At 32.6% G+C, this 15,497-nt stretch overlaps 3 protein-coding genes across 3 annotated transcripts; 1 reads left to right on the top strand and 2 right to left on the bottom strand.

Annotated features, from left to right (window-relative positions):
* Positions 1-1,255: 1,255 nt before the first annotated feature.
* Positions 1,256-4,053, top strand: LOC120276366 (pentatricopeptide repeat-containing protein At1g08610-like). The gene is made up of 2 exons (XM_039283092.1): positions 1,256-1,338; positions 2,208-4,053. Exon 2 carries the CDS (start codon positions 2,259-2,261, stop codon positions 3,942-3,944), a length of 1,686 nt encoding a protein of 561 aa, XP_039139026.1. The 5' UTR covers positions 1,256-1,338; positions 2,208-2,258; the 3' UTR covers positions 3,945-4,053.
* Positions 4,054-4,719: 666 nt separating this feature from the next.
* LOC120275683 (dolichyl-diphosphooligosaccharide--protein glycosyltransferase subunit 2) lies at positions 4,720-11,272 on the bottom strand. Its single transcript, XM_039282349.1, has 19 exons — positions 11,020-11,272; positions 10,398-10,590; positions 10,202-10,291; positions 9,901-9,957; positions 9,741-9,810; positions 9,488-9,552; positions 9,217-9,271; positions 8,362-8,489; positions 8,149-8,264; positions 7,833-7,902; positions 7,559-7,663; positions 7,319-7,408; positions 7,078-7,226; positions 6,583-6,694; positions 6,419-6,502; positions 6,234-6,314; positions 5,891-6,115; positions 5,649-5,771; positions 4,720-5,106 (listed from the first exon to the last, which is right to left on the bottom strand). Exons 1-19 carry the CDS (start codon positions 11,169-11,171, stop codon positions 4,990-4,992), a joined length of 2,082 nt encoding a protein of 693 aa, XP_039138283.1. The 5' UTR covers positions 11,172-11,272; the 3' UTR covers positions 4,720-4,989.
* Positions 11,273-12,394: 1,122 nt separating this feature from the next.
* LOC120276264 (dCTP pyrophosphatase 1-like) lies at positions 12,395-15,065 on the bottom strand. The gene is made up of 2 exons (XM_039282987.1): positions 14,651-15,065; positions 12,395-12,752 (listed from the first exon to the last, which is right to left on the bottom strand). Exons 1-2 carry the CDS (start codon positions 14,798-14,800, stop codon positions 12,531-12,533), a joined length of 372 nt encoding a protein of 123 aa, XP_039138921.1. The 5' UTR covers positions 14,801-15,065; the 3' UTR covers positions 12,395-12,530.
* Between the last annotated feature and the right edge of the window lie 432 nt (positions 15,066-15,497).

Raw genomic sequence — 15,497 nt, 5'->3', positions numbered from 1 at the left:
CACATATATAATCAAGATATATTATAAATTATATAAATATTTATTTTATAATAATAAGAATATAGAATCCTTCTCTTCAATTTTATTATTTTTTTTTTATGTATATCATCAAAGAATTATAATTTATTTCAATAGATGTGGAGCTCAATTTACACCCAATGATTCATTTGATCGTGTCTCTATGTTCATGTGCGTTATTTTCAAGATTCTACATGGACAAGATTAATACAAGTGCACATCTGCTACGTTTATGATGGGGGACTGCATAAGTTTTTCAATAAGCTTTTAGAATTGATTGAAATGATGCATGTGCATTGCAATGATAATATTCGTGAAAGCATTTGGTGGTGCATCTTCATGCACCACTTTAATTACTTAAATATTTTTTATCTTTATATCTTGAAATTTTTACTATTTCAAGTATTTTTCTATATTTTTGCTTATGTATCTCTAAAAAAATCGACTAATGACATGCATTACTCTTAATAAAACAAAATGTTATGTATGCTCTTAATTTTTATTCTTTTTGCATATATATATATATATATATATATGTTAACAAGATATATATTCTAAATTATATGAATATTTATTTTTATAATAATACAAATAGAATTTTATTCAAATTTCTATGGAGGTGTTAGTTTTTATTTAAATATAATTAATAAAATTAGCTAGCTTAAATTTCTTCTAGGAGTGTATATGCATCAATTTTTGTTATTTAACATTTAACAATATATTTTAATGGGGTTAGTTATACATATGAAAAAACTAGAATTTTAAAGAGTATACTTGATATTTAGTTTCATCGAGGTTACAAACTCAGCGGTATATTAATAGAAAAACCATGTAAGATTTACACATTAATGTTTAAATAAATAAATTTGTTCTATAAGAAGTTGTAACTCAAAATAATAAAAATATCATGTAAATAAATAATGTATATCTAAAGAATACAAAAGATATTTGAGTTTTTTTATTCATAAATAAATTAATAATATTATTATAATACTCCATGTTAAAATAAAAAACTTTCAAGGGTGGTATACACAAAAAGATACGTTTTACAAGGACATGTTTGTAATTTGATTTTTATAAGGGTGCATATGTAAAACAAAAATATCCCAAAAAGATAAAGGACTTTCTTCAAATTGTGATAAGGACAAGGGTTTATATGAAATTTTACCAGGTTTCCACCTGGAGATGATGACGTGGCAGTGTCCCTCTAAAACCCTACCCCGTTTTCCACCCAATCTTTCAATCCCTCGAAACCCTAATTTCTTTTTCCTTAGACCCTTGAAGGAGCAACAATAAAGGAGGGATTTTGATGTGAAAATCGTGTAAGTCTCTTCAAATTCTTCTTCTCCCGTTGATTTCATCCATGGAACTTCCTTTTTTTTTTTCAATTGAAGAATTTGGTATCTAGAAATCACTGTAGCTCCCCAGTTGAATGTTTGCTGTCTGTTAAATGGAATTAGGGTTCTTTTGCTCGTTTAGGGCATTGCTGTTCTCCAACAAACTATCTGGTGTTTGGTTATATTTCTAATATTTTGAAGTATGTAATATATTGGTATCCTTTTTGATTGTCTAGTTTCATTTTTATTATTACAACACTCTATTTTGAATGAGTGTGTTGATATCTAAGTAGGTTTGGTACTTTGAATGCTTTGATTTAGGAGCTGTTCTTTGGATAAGGTGCTTGTTTTTACTCTGTTATTTATAAGCAAATTGAATTCTCATATGTTGCATTTCAAAATTAAAGATTTTGTGCCTATATTTTGTGTTCTATGATCACATTTTTCTTGAATTCTTTTTGTTTTTACTTTTTAGTATGTTGGTGTTTTAGTATGAGTATTTGGTTTATGAGCATTCCTTTGGATAAGGTGTGTGTTCTAAGTCATTCAGTTATCATATGTTGTGTTTCAAAACTCAAACATTTTTGTATCTTCTTGTTGTGTTCTCTGATCACATTTAGCATTGTTGATATTTTAGCATGAGTATTTGATTTGGTTTTTTTTTTCAAATGCTTTGATATATGAATTTCTTCAGATGAGGTGCATGTTTTATATTTGTTCTGTAAGTAATTTGATTCAATAAAGTTTTTCGGTCCTCATATTTTTTTTTTTTAAAAAAATTTAAGTTATTTATTTTACAAATTTTGAAGAAAGATGCTTGCTTTCTTATGTTATACCAATTTTGTCATTCAGATGTGCACTTGCCATGTTCTTGAATGAAAATTCTTTGATGGAATAGAAGACATGGGCTATATGGTTTTCACTCAGCAATCAATTGGTGGAGTTCATTATATTCATGGTTTACATTCTCCATACTTTCACTCAAACACCAAATACACCATTCATCGATGTTTGCCAATAAGAGTTTCTGCTGTTCATCTTGATTGCTCGCAAAACGATACAATCGGTGTTTCAAAGGGGTCATTGCCAGGGGTTCAACTAGGTGGAGTTAATAATGCTAACCTTAGTTTGGAAAGGGCGGTGGTCTCTAGTAAATTTAAATCCTTGGCTCCATCAAATTCGAACTCCGGAACAGGACATATGGATGGGTACTTTGTCGACCATGATGAAATAACAAACAATGATATCCTCCAGAGTTTGTGCGAGAGTGGGAAGATTGTGGAGGCTTCTAATTTGATTGACCTCATGGCAAGATTAGGCCAGGTTCCTGACGTCCAATCTTGCGTGAATGTAAGCCGGGGATTAGTGAATAGTGATAGATTGGATAAGGCCAGCCGTGTTCTTCAGTTAATGGTTTTGTCTGGTGGCGTTCCTGACATCATAACCTACAACAAATTGATTGGGGGCTTCTGCAGGAAAAGGCAGTTGAATGATGCTCTCAATATTTTGGAAGACATGGAATTCGGAGGTTGCCCGCCTGATGTGATCACATACAATACCTTATTTCGGTGCATGTTTGACCAAGGCATGTACAATGATGCCATTTGCTTTTGGAAAAATCAGTTGAGAAAGGGCCATCCTCCATACCTTATCTCTTATACGGTACTTCTTGAACTCTTATGCAAGAATTGCGGCATTGAACGGGCAATGGAAGTCTTGGAGGATATGACATTCGAAGGATGCTATCCTGACACTGTGACATATAACTCCCTCTTAAATGTGACATGCAAAGAAGGCAAATGCGAGAACACAAAAGTGGTACTTGAGGGCCTTCTGAAATACGGATTTGAACCAAATGCAGTGACTTACAATACCTTGCTTCATTGTTTCTGCAGCAGTGGTAAGTGGCAGGAAGCAGATGAGATACTTTCAATCATGTATAGTGTATCTCCTCCCACCGTTGTCACATACAACATCTTAATCAATAGCTTGTGTAAGTACCGTCTTTTGGACCGGGCGATTGATGTCTTGGATAAGATGATTTCCGAGGGATGTTGTCCTGATATCGTGACTTACAACATTCTTCTTTGCGCATTGTGCAAAGAAGAGTTGACAAAAGAGGCTTTGGATTTGCTTCATTATCTGAGAGAAAATGGCTACTCCTTGGTTCAAATCACTTACAACACCCTCATCGATGGGCTCGCAAAGAAGGGGGAGATCGAGCAAGCTATGGTTCTATTTGATGAGATGGTCAAAGACGGGATAAGCCCTGACGACATTACATTCGGATCACTGGTAATGGGATTTTGCAAGAAAGGCATGCCGGACGAGGCGTTGGAGATGTTGAATGAGATGAAGAAGATAAAATGCCGAATTAGAGGTGGTACTTTTGTGCTTGTGATTCAAATGCTTTGTAGGAAGAAGATGATCGATATGGCTGTTAAGGTGTTGGAGATGATGATTACGAGCTGTAATAAGCCGAAGAAATCGATGTATGCTGAGTTAGTGAAAGGAGTGGCTGCTGCCGGTATGGGAGATGAGGCTGCTGAACTACATAAGAAGTTGGTGCAGTACAAGATCATGTTGTAGCCATAGAGATGCAAATCTCTTATCAATTTTGGTTGTTTCTTCTTTCCAGTGTACTTATGCCTGCAAATTCAGTACTTAAACTTAATCTACTGTTTTATTGTTTCTCCAATTTTTAGACTGAAATGTTCTTTGATATTCATAACACAAAAATGCTAATTGTTTCCAGCTTGTGCGTGTTTGGAAAAATTGAAGTAAAAACTTAATCTTTTTTTTTTTTAATCTTAACCGAATTTTACGTATCAAAAATATTTAGTTATTTTATAAAAATTTTATAAAAAATTAATTATCTTTCTTAAAATTACCTCTAATTTATATTTTCACATTATTCTCTTAATTAAGTGTTAAAATTAAAAGTAATTTTGAAAAAAATAATAAATGCTTTTTGATTTTAAAAAATAACATATTAAAAAAAAAACATGGATTTGCGACATATAAAAAGGAACAGAGGGAGTGTCATACAGAATTTTGATTTATACCCAAATATGTTCATAGTTGTTTAATCAAACATATTAAATAAATCCAAATTTGAATTTAAATTAAGTACTCAAACAGCCCTATATGATATAATTCTCATAAAATATTAAATTGTCATATATTATACGGATTATGCCATAATTTTGATCTACCCAAACAAGCGGTAGTGTTAAATCTGCATATTCATCATTCATTACCAACCTGAATTCACATCTTATATGCATAAAAGACAATGAACCTGAATTCACATCCTATATGCATAAAAGACAATGAAGGAAATGGGAAACAAAAAAACAAGAAATAATCTCAAATCTCCATATTTATTAATGAGAAAACCAGCTTTTATCAGAGTTATCAGAAAGCGATTAACATCTAAATACTACGTTTATAACTCAATGTTTCCTTAATTTAACATGATCTGTCTTCAGTTTGCATCCTAACACTCAAAGATAACCTTAAGAAAATGTCTGCGATCTCTATTGCATGGTACGAGGATGTGAGTTCTGCGAAGGTCGCCACGGTGGTCTACAAAACTGAAATACGGAAATCCGGTGATAAATGCTGCATCAAACTAAGATGATTTCAGCTTCGATGAGATTGATGCATGGTGTGATAAGGTCCGGTGGCCGACAAATATGAGAAAGATTCCAAGAAGCCCCAGGGCCTTCAATGTGGTGAAGAGATCCAGCTGTTCGAAAATAAGGTAAGAGATATTAATCCAGCCTCGAACATAATCAAGTGTAAATGGACTTTTCGTACCTAAACTATAGTCAACAATTTATTCTGATACTTAAAAATGGAAATAATGTTTGTATCTATGTTTGGTTCGCGGTAATGTGAAAATATTACCAGAAATATGGTGGTAAAATATTTAATTACCATGTTTAATTATTGTAGCAATAGTAATGTTAATATAGAAGCGATAATGTTGATGGTAATGTGAGAATCGTGAGATTACCAATAATGAAATATTACTGAATAAGATGATAATCTGATTACCACCAAAATAGGTGTTCATCCGTGATAATGAAAGATCACTAGTAATATAAATTCTCAACCAAACATAGTAATCTCACATTATCACAAACATTCCCAATATATAACATTCCTGACCTTATTACCACGGTAATCTCATTACCATGGTAATATATCATTACTGTGAACCAAACGGCCCCTAAAGGTTAAAATAAGTATCTGAATATGTTTTAGTTGGTGAAGATGAAAGAGTACCTTCAACCAGAATAATACGTAGAGGACTAGAACAGCTCCGATGCCAATGTGGAAGAGTAGAGAAAAGACAGCAGGTACTGGTGATGATGGGAAGTTCTTCAAGTTTACTCGCAGACGGATTAGCTGTAAGTGGATTACGAAAAAATATTGTAAACATTTAGAACTAATATCCATTAAAAGAGAAATTAGAATTATTCAAATAATTATGAGTGTATGGTGCATAGGAATAGTCTAAACCATACCCCAATGATGAAAACAAGGAGGGGTAGAAGGACAAGAGCCAAGAATGCAAGAGAAAGCTCTTGTGGTGGCCGCTTTTCAGGTTCCCGGAATAAGTGTGATATCTCTTTTTGTGGACCAAATCTAGAGTAAGGATCAGCAGGTTGGACGGGAGGTCGTGGAGCTTTCTCTGGTGGTTCGGGCAAGTCTAACTCGACATGCCCAAGAGCTCTTTGGAAAGAATTCTCCTGTAAACTCAGAGAAAGGTGCAGTTCAATAGCAAAAACATAAAGAATTTTCTTGTGGATTAGAAAATTAACAATCAATATAAATTAGAGTGCGTTAAAATTTAATAAAGGAAATCACCATTGCAGCATCACCAACAGTAATTTCGATGTCATACTTCCCAGAGAGGTAGTAGAATTTCTCAACAAGGCCAAGAAAGTCCTATAAAAGAGAAAATAATCAGGGACATATCAAACATAATATCCATCCAATTCAAAGAGGTAGATTTTGCTACTGCCTTGCAAAAGAAGGGAAAGAAACTCAACTAGTACGATTTTGAACTGTCTTGCAGAGCTCTCGAATAAAAAGAAGTGCTCAACGTTGGTATCATGTTTCAGTTTAAGAAACATCTGCAAAAAATTGCCCAGCAGGAATTAACTACCACACAGTATATTTACCCTTCCTTAGGCTTAAAAGTTAGTTGGAAAACCTGGTGAGGTTTAAAAGCATGTCCTAGAGGAGTTGTCAGCTGGAAAGATAAACGCAACTTTTGCAGATGATTGGCGGATAAGGCAACTGCACTGTCCCCGGATAAGTCCAACCTGCAACAAGAGGCCACAAAAAATTAGCCACAAATATGCTTTTCATTTAGCAAATACCACTCAATTAAAACACTGCAACAAAAGAGAATAAATTAGCATTGCACATCTAGAGTATGCAAACAAGAATGACCAACAAAAAATTATATCCATTAGGTGACACATTTAAAGGTCAAGATCGGGACTTTTGACTATTTGGAAGGCTTCCCTTGCTTACATTTCCTGTTTTTTATCAACAAACTATGACCCATTTATCAGTGTCCATATACATAAGGAAACTGGTGTTGGAATCCACATATGGATCACGATCTCACAAGCCTCTCCCCATATCTGGATGGAGATGACACATATCGCAAATAATTTATCTTGGTTTTGATAATCCTTACTTTTGTGAGGTCTCCACATTCCCAACGTCACTATTCAAAATCGTAATTTCTGCCTTGTCAATTTTGATGATTCCAGTGAGAAAAACTAATGTCTTTGTCTGACCACCAGTGGCATAGGTATTCAAATGTTCAGGATCATGAAGAGAAATCTGAAAAGACATGGATCAAATCAATTCCCAATAAAGACATTTTCCTTAAAAAGAGGAATCAGAAGATCCATCTACATTAATTTTAAGATTACCTCAAAAACTAATGTATATTTTCCAACATCTACTTTCAAAGGTAGAATATCCAAGTAATGGACACCATTTTCTGCATCAAATTTGAGCTCCTGAAGTATAATATACACCAAAAAATATCATAACAAGTCCATGGGTGAGCATTAGCATAATAGCCTATTCAGCATATAGGACAAAATTAACCATAGTGTAAATTTGTCATATCCATGCACATTGTTAAACAATTCAGTATAACGCTTTACCTGATTTTCCAAAGCAGGGACTTCCTTTGAAGCAGAACTGAATCCTTGGACAAGTTTAACTGTTAATGGAGGTGCGGCAGATCCAAACACTGTATTTACTTCAACCTGAACCAAGTGAGCAAAACAAAAGCTTTAATACCAGACTAAATAATCAAACACAATTCCTGTTAACTTTTTTCTTCTTTTGCCCAAAGTGAATTACTTTAATCCGGTCAAACAGAAGAAAAGTAGTGCATCCCAAGATTTAAAAAAGAAAGACAAACCAGTCACAAACCTTGAGTTGATCTTTAGAGCTTAATGAAAGTACGGTTGATGGAAGTGACAGAATCAAGGGAATAGAAACCCTGCAAAAGAAAATTAGTTGCACATCAAATATGAACCATGATAGTCAAATAAATGTTGTTTCATATTCTTTCAAATGGGGAATTTTACTAAATAAATATATTACTCACAAATGAAGGGTACAAAAATTGTTATTATATAAAATGAGACGAAATTCGTTATATAATTCAGGAAGTCAGGAATCTAAAAAATGTGAATTCAGAAACATAAATTGAGTACTGCATAAAACTTCTATAGCAAGTTCTTGCCTATTGTTCTCCAAGAGTGATAAAGAATCAATCTGGTTGAACAAATCTTTGGAACTGCCAGGAACCCCCATACCAAGGAAGAATTTTGCCAGCCCTAAAATTTTATCACCAGGAATCTGCAAATTTTTGCATCAAAATAGTCACATGATAATAAGTTGGCAGATGGCCATATCCATGAAAGCAGAAACAAAAGATTAGTTAAAAAGGACAAACATTTAGACTCCCAGAAGCTATGGCTGCAAATGCAGTAACTCCCCGAACTACTGAAGATGTGGTTGTGACAGGGCCCTTATATTCACTAGTAGCAACATGCTTCTCATCAAAGAACAATGACCCATCATCTACAACAAGTAAACAAGTATAGAAAAAGCAATTACAGCAGGAAAATAAATCAAAGTAATTAAACATCAAGAGCTTAGTATCACTGTCTAGCAATTATAGCACAGTTCCCTAGATCAGCAACATCGACTGTAATATACTAACACCAGAAATATGGATGATATACTAAGCTGTCTGCTAACCCATGTGACAAACTTTCTTCAAAGATGGTTTTGCTTCTAAATGTATTAAATAATAATAACAGTTTTGCATCGTGCAAATTTCATTTCAAGCACAAATGTGAGTTGCAGCACCATATATGGAAGAAACCAAGTTTTCCAATCTTCCCATGAACTTTGTTGTGCACTCAAACTGCCTTTTTTTTCTCCAAATGCTGGTCAACAATCAGTAATTCAACAATAGTGAACCATATAAGTATCTAACTAAGCCATCCATGACAATAAGTTCTTAGCTAAACAAACACCAAAAACAGAATGGGAAAGCTTAAAATAAGTGAAAAACTTTCTATATGCAAATAAATATTTTGTTTATTCATCAAGCCATAAACACAGAAAATACACATAGGATTATAGATCACTAAATGTTTTTTTATTCAGACACACTGGCACTGCACTCGTCGGAGGATAAGGAGATTAATCAAAGTGGTAAAAAGGAACAAAAAGAAGCAGGTTTGTGTAAAGGGAATAACACACACACAAAACAAAAAAAAAACAGATGGAAAAAGCATACCATAACTTTCAATGCTATCAAACAGTTTCACGATATCATTTTTCACAGTTTCAATCTGCCAAAAAATAATAATAACTGTTAGAGGAAAAATTTTATGTATATAACCAAGAGCCAACTTCACAAAATTCAGAAACATCTCAAAGGCATGCCACACTCATGGGCAAGGAAACTTTGAGTAAGCATAAGAACGTCCAAAAGAGCAACCAATAGGCAATGGCAGAGGCCTACACACTAAAGAATATTTCATGTTTTGTGATAAACAGCTACTCACCATGGATTGATCCACCTCTGAATCAGCAAGGGAAACAATTCCAGCAAGTGCTTCAAGTGCCAACCCTGTGTACAATACATGAAAAGTCAATGATAAGCACAAGGCGCCGCACCATACAAATCGGTGCACATTATAATTCACTAGAAGCAAACCCAAATACGTAAAAAATAAATATATGCCAATAACACAAAATCCAAAGCAAAGTCAATAATTTGTTTCACAACTACAATAAAAAACTAAAAAAAATCAATACCAGCAGCATAAGTACTAGATTCAGCACTATTGGAATTGTAACGCCATCTACCATCACTTTGACTAAGTGCCTAGGAACATAGTACACAAGGCAGATGTGATTATGCATTATCCAAAAATAGACACGAAAAATATCATTATGCAGAATCAACAGAAGTCACCTTAATAGAATGAAATATGTCGTTGGCATCTAGCAGATTTACACTTGAGCCTTGATCCTACACAATATATAACGACCAAAGTCAGCCAAAAAATTCTTGTTTTTGAAAGGGAAAATAGTTTGAACATAACAAAGACTGAAATTAAGTACCAACATTCATAAAGTGTTAAGATCCAAAAATAGCCAAAGTTACCAAACCTAATAAAGAAATTAAGTTGGCAAACATAAAAGGATGACTATAGTTAAACAATTCAAAGCATATGGAATCAATGAATAACCAATAAGTTGTGCAAGAGCCTTGCCTTGACGAGAAGCAAACTTCCCACAGAATAGTAGAAGTCTTCCAATGAACTAGTATCTTTTATAACAGCTTGAATTCTAGAAGCAACATCCTGCAAGAGAAAAGCACACATCAATTGACACAACAAAATTGGTACAATCGCTAAAGTTGCAAAAAATTGCCAAGATTAGAAAGCATTTAAAATCTTATCAAAATACCGCAAAAGTTTTGGCGTCAATTTGGCATCCAACAACACTATTCACTCTCACTGCTTGAAACAAGTCCTTCAGTGAAGAAGATGTTGACCCAAGTTTTTCAACAACAACAGGGCACGCCTTCTCTTTAGCATCACCAGGCCTCTCCAATCCCAGATTTTTCAGAGTTTTTAATGCCTCATAAGTCTCTTCTAAGCTGCACCAGGATAATATAAAACAAAAGTAAGCCACAAAATCGCTGATTTCTCGAAGTTAAGCCATAAAAAGTACTCAGGGTCATTGCGTGATAAAAATCAAATCTTTAGTGCATCATAAGTCTCTTCTAAGATACACAAGGATTCTAGATTATATAGTGGAATCAAAACCCAAAATCGCTAGAAAGTCATTCAAGACCATTGAGTGATAAAAATCGGATCTTTAGTACCGCGCAAGTCTCTAGTAAGATGCACCAGAATGGTAGTCCATATACCAAAATTAAACCATAAAAACGCTAATTTCGAGAAACTAAGTCATAGAAAAGCACTCACAATCATTAAACAATAAAAATTGGATCTTGAAAACCCAGAGAATGAAAGAGAACAAAACCAAATTACGATCAAGATATAGAATTCAAAGATCACCGAACCTTCCAAAGGATCCGTCGATCGGGGAAGCGAAGAGCTCGAGCGCGGCGGAGCGGTGAGCGTCGGAAATGGGGCGGACATTGGCCGCGATGCAGAGGGACAAAGAGGCATAGATCAAGGCCAGAATTCCGAGAAAGCGGAGGCCTCTGGCCATGCCGGATCCACAGAAGGCCAAGATCTAGGGTTTCTCGAGTGGATCAAAGCCTAGGGTTTATGGAAGAAGAGAGCGCTAGAGTGGTCTCTGAGTCTTCGCACTCGCAATGAAATCCAAAACGAGAAAAACACATGCTTTGGGATCCCGTGTATAATAACAAACAGCAAACACTGAAAGGTTATCACCGTTCGATAGATAATTAACGGTCTTGATTTGATTGCTATTATCGATGGGCTGGGCTCTTTGTTGGGCCTTTTTTTTGCAAATCAACCCTTGTAACTCATATAATTCACTTTTCATTTGCCATGGAATATAATGTAAAATTATCTTTTGACCCCTATATTTTACCCTCCTTTATTTTCTCTCTCTATCATCCTTACACTCTTCCATTTAATTTTTCATATATGTTTGCAATATTTTTCCAAATTATAAGATATTAGTCCATAAGCTACACAGCAATGTTTATTTCAAGGATCAAAGTAACCATTTTTTGAGTTTACGGATCAAAATAAAAACTTTGATATAGTCAAGGATCAATTGTGAAGTTTGAACACTATGAAATTATGAATAGGATAATTTTTTTTTTTATAGATCATCAAACTATGCCATTTTTTTTATTATTTTGAGGTCTAAACTTCGATATGAATTAATATAATTACTCAATTCAATTTTGTTTCACCATAGGATTTTTCGATAGATTCTGGCCGATTTTTTATTATGTGATGTCGAAAATTCTCTGTCAGCAAGTGAGATGAAATTGTCAACAGAATAGATGATGTATCATATATATAATAATCGAGAATTTTCAACATGTACATCATTAAAAATATGTTAAAATCTCTCAAATAATCACTTTGGTAAAAACAAAATTAAAGCTCGGTAACTATTTTTATTCAAATTGAAATTTGGACCCTAAAATGAGAAAGGACCATATAGTTCCATATAATTCAGTGCCTTATTAAAATAATTTACTCACTACGAATATAAAGCAAAAACAAAGATCATGATTTGATTTAAACTTGGTTTTAATTAAATATGATAACTTTGTTTTTGCACTTAAAACATGAAAACAAAAACCATTAACATGTTATTGATAGCAATACCAATAAAAATACCACCCATAATACCAACAATAACAACAGTCAACTTAGTGGAACAATACGTGAATAAGTGAAATTTGAATGAATATAAAGAAAAAACAAAGATCATGATTTGATTTCAAACTTAGTTTTAATTAAATATGATAACTTTGTTTTTGAACTTAAAACATGAAGACAAAAACCACCAACATGTTATTGATAACAATACCAATAATAATACCAGAATAAGACCAACAATAACAACATTCAACAGTTCATTTTACTTATTTGCAGGATATTTAACTGCATTTTTAATAATTTTCTTTAATGCAGCATCTCCAAGATCAACACCACAAATGTCTGCAAGTCTTATAAGATATAAGAGAACATCAGAAAGTTCTTCACCAAGATGTTCTTTGACAGACTCATCCCAATTTGGGAGGCCTTGAGCCACTTCTCCCTTCCACATAAAAATTTCTGATAATTCTCCTACTTCAGCAACCTGATCATATTTTCAAATTAAAAAAATTAATTAATTAAATTTTTAATATTTTAATTTAGTTAAGCATTTGCTAACAATACTGAAAAAAAATCATATATATATATATATATGAGAGAAAATATCAATTGCAGACGTTCGTAGAACGTTTCGCAGTTGAGCACGGTGCAAATTAAAGAGTACAATGAGTGTTAATGGGGTTTTAGTTTGGGTTGATTAATTGTTGTTTTGTTTATAAATAGTTGTTGTATGTGTAGCAGAAATAGAGTTGAACGGTTAAGATTTGTTGAGATATTGTACTAAAATTGACTGAATAGTTCAAATCAAAAAACTGTACATCCTATTTTTTTTTTATTATGCTATTATTTATAAGCGTAGTAATAATATGTAGCTGAAGTGTATCGACAGTTGAATTGCCACTTTTTACTTGTGTTACTATTTATAAGCACAGATACTATGCAATTGAAATGTATAATTCAGTGGATTACAATCCAACAATTGATAATAAATTTTTGTAGATTTTAATTCTGAGAACGTGGTTGATAACAAATCTATGTAAATTTTAATCAGAAAACGTGTCTTATATATAAAAACAAACACTAAAAAACAAAAAACAACGCCCCAAAAAAACATCTTATAAATGTTTGAATTATCATTCTTTTACTAAATGGTCCTTTTCAAGGACAAAAATGAAAAAAGACAAAATAATAATAATAATTTAAATTCAAATATATGAATTCAGATTCTTTCTAACATGAACAAAAGTTAAGAAAAATATTAAGAGAATTATTTATTTTGGCATTTCTTATGAATAAAATAACTATAAATTTGGTCAACAGATGCTCAAGAATAAGAACTCAAGATAAGAAAGAGTTTTTTTTAAGAGAAAAGGAGTGCAAAAGATAAAGAAAAAGTAGCATTTATTCTCACAATTAGATTACTATAATGTTTTATTTACATATATACCCCTATAAAACAATATTTGTATAGGGGCATATATGTAATTTTCCGTTATTTCTATAAAGAATAGGAGAAAGAATATAATAAATATTGATTATAAAGATTAATCCCCAACGATTTGTTCTAATCATATCAAATTATTTGATTTAAGATGTTTTTAAAAACAATCATGCATGAATAGTGTTATTCAATCATCATCATTAATTAATCACAGAGAAAGAACATGAGTTATAAATTACTAATTAGAGTTTGATGATGAATTCATTGCACAATTAAACACAAACACAATGAATTAAATTAGAAATATTTGCATACAAATGAGTAGTTATTAAACTAGAATTTGATCATGATTTCAGAAAAAAAACAAAAAAAAAAACAAAAACAAAAACAAAAACAAAGCATGGATGAAAAGATATTACATAAGAATCATGCATTCACAGTAAAATTTACAGTGAATTAATGAGCAATCATGTAAAAAGAGTTTGACCATGAATTTCAGAAGAAGTTAAAAGAAAGAGAGAACCAAACCATAAAAAGTTGGAAAGAAAAAAAGAAGAAGAAAACAAAGCATGGGTGACAAGATGATTTCCAAAGAATCATGCATTCACAGTATAAACTTAAAAGCAAACAGTGCATTAATTCAGAAATCTTCTCATGAATAAAAAATGAAAAAAAAAGTCATGTAAAAAACAGTTTCACCATGAATTTCAGAAGGAAAAAAAAAGAAGAGAAGAAAACAAAGCAAGGATGAAAAAATGATCACCATTCATAGTAAAACTAAACACAAACAACAACTGATCAGTAAAGAAACTTCAGCATAAACTGATCATGAATTTCAAAACAAAAAGAAAGATAAATTAATGAACAAAGAAAGACAAACAAAGAAAGTAAAGAGATGTAAAACAAGGATGAAAAGAGAGAGAGAGAGAGAAAAAGCAAACCATGGCAAGCAAGAGGTTTCTTGGGCTATGATACTGCTCCCAATCTCTAGCTTTGGCAAAGTCTTCAAGTTTCTTTGAGAGATCCTTGAGAGTAACATCCATGGCTTTCTCTTCTATTTCTTGCTTCTTTATTTCATCATCTCCTTCCATGATTTTAATTTGAAACTCTTTTTTTCAAACTCTCTATATCTCTCTCTCTCTCTCAAAATCTGTTATTGTTGTTGGTTTATGGAAAGGAAGGTTGATTCTAAGTATGGAAAGAAGAAGAGACTAGAGAGATAGTGAGAAGGAAATAAAGAAAGTAAAAAAGAATAATGTGAGGAATTAGAAACAAATGTCAGTTTGGGGGTGCTGAAAGTGGACAATAGCCATTGGATCATTGGACTAACAAATGACTCTTCTAAAATGCATGCATCTTTCTCTTTCTCTATTTCTATTTAGATAAAAATAATAAAAATAATAAAAATGATTATATAGCTAACCCAATACATAAAGCATTTGTTCAATGAAAAAGATCAATGTTTAAATCCCACATAATATATAGTGGGCAAAAATCTGTGCACAAGACATGGAGAGATATCCTGAACATATAACGCCATAAAAGATTTTTGTATGAGAGTGGCTTGCAACTCAATCCTCATATTTTTAAGCGAGTCTGAATATTTTTTAACGTGCGCATGTCCTAACTGTGTTTTGTATAAAAAGGAAAAAAAGTATTTAGGTTAGGGGGTCATGTTGGTCATTTTTTTATTTGTTTTGTTTTTATTTTATTTTTTATTTTTTTATTTTTTTTTTATTATTATTATTTTGAAGATGGTGATGAGATTAGTGGAGGTTGATAAAATGC

The sequence above is a fragment of the Dioscorea cayenensis genome, chromosome 14 (assembly GCF_009730915.1).
Source record: "Dioscorea cayenensis subsp. rotundata cultivar TDr96_F1 chromosome 14, TDr96_F1_v2_PseudoChromosome.rev07_lg8_w22 25.fasta, whole genome shotgun sequence".
In the NCBI taxonomy this organism is placed as follows: domain Eukaryota; kingdom Viridiplantae; phylum Streptophyta; class Magnoliopsida; order Dioscoreales; family Dioscoreaceae; genus Dioscorea; species Dioscorea cayenensis.
This window is presented reverse-complemented; position numbering and strand designations above follow the sequence as displayed.

Excerpts from the sequence above, each read along its gene's own strand:
- LOC120276366 (XM_039283092.1), top strand. The coding sequence starts at position 2,259 with ATGGGCTATATGGTTTTCACTCAGCAATCAATTGGTGGAGTTCATTAT.
- LOC120275683 (XM_039282349.1), bottom strand. The coding sequence starts at position 11,171 with ATGGCCAGAGGCCTCCGCTTTCTCGGAATTCTGGCCTTGATCTATGCC. Across the intron at positions 9,553-9,740 it reads ATCTAGTACTTATGCTGCTG|GGTTGGCACTTGAAGCACTT; the intron begins GTATTGATTTTT and ends TATTGTACACAG. Across the intron at positions 5,107-5,648 it reads ACGTATTATTCTGGTTGAAG|CTGGATCTCTTCACCACATT; the intron begins GTACTCTTTCAT and ends ATTTTCGAACAG.
- LOC120276264 (XM_039282987.1), bottom strand. The coding sequence starts at position 14,800 with ATGGAAGGAGATGATGAAATAAAGAAGCAAGAAATAGAAGAGAAAGCC. Across the intron at positions 12,753-14,650 it reads GAAACCTCTTGCTTGCCATG|GTTGCTGAAGTAGGAGAATT; the intron begins GTTTGCTTTTTC and ends AAATATGATCAG.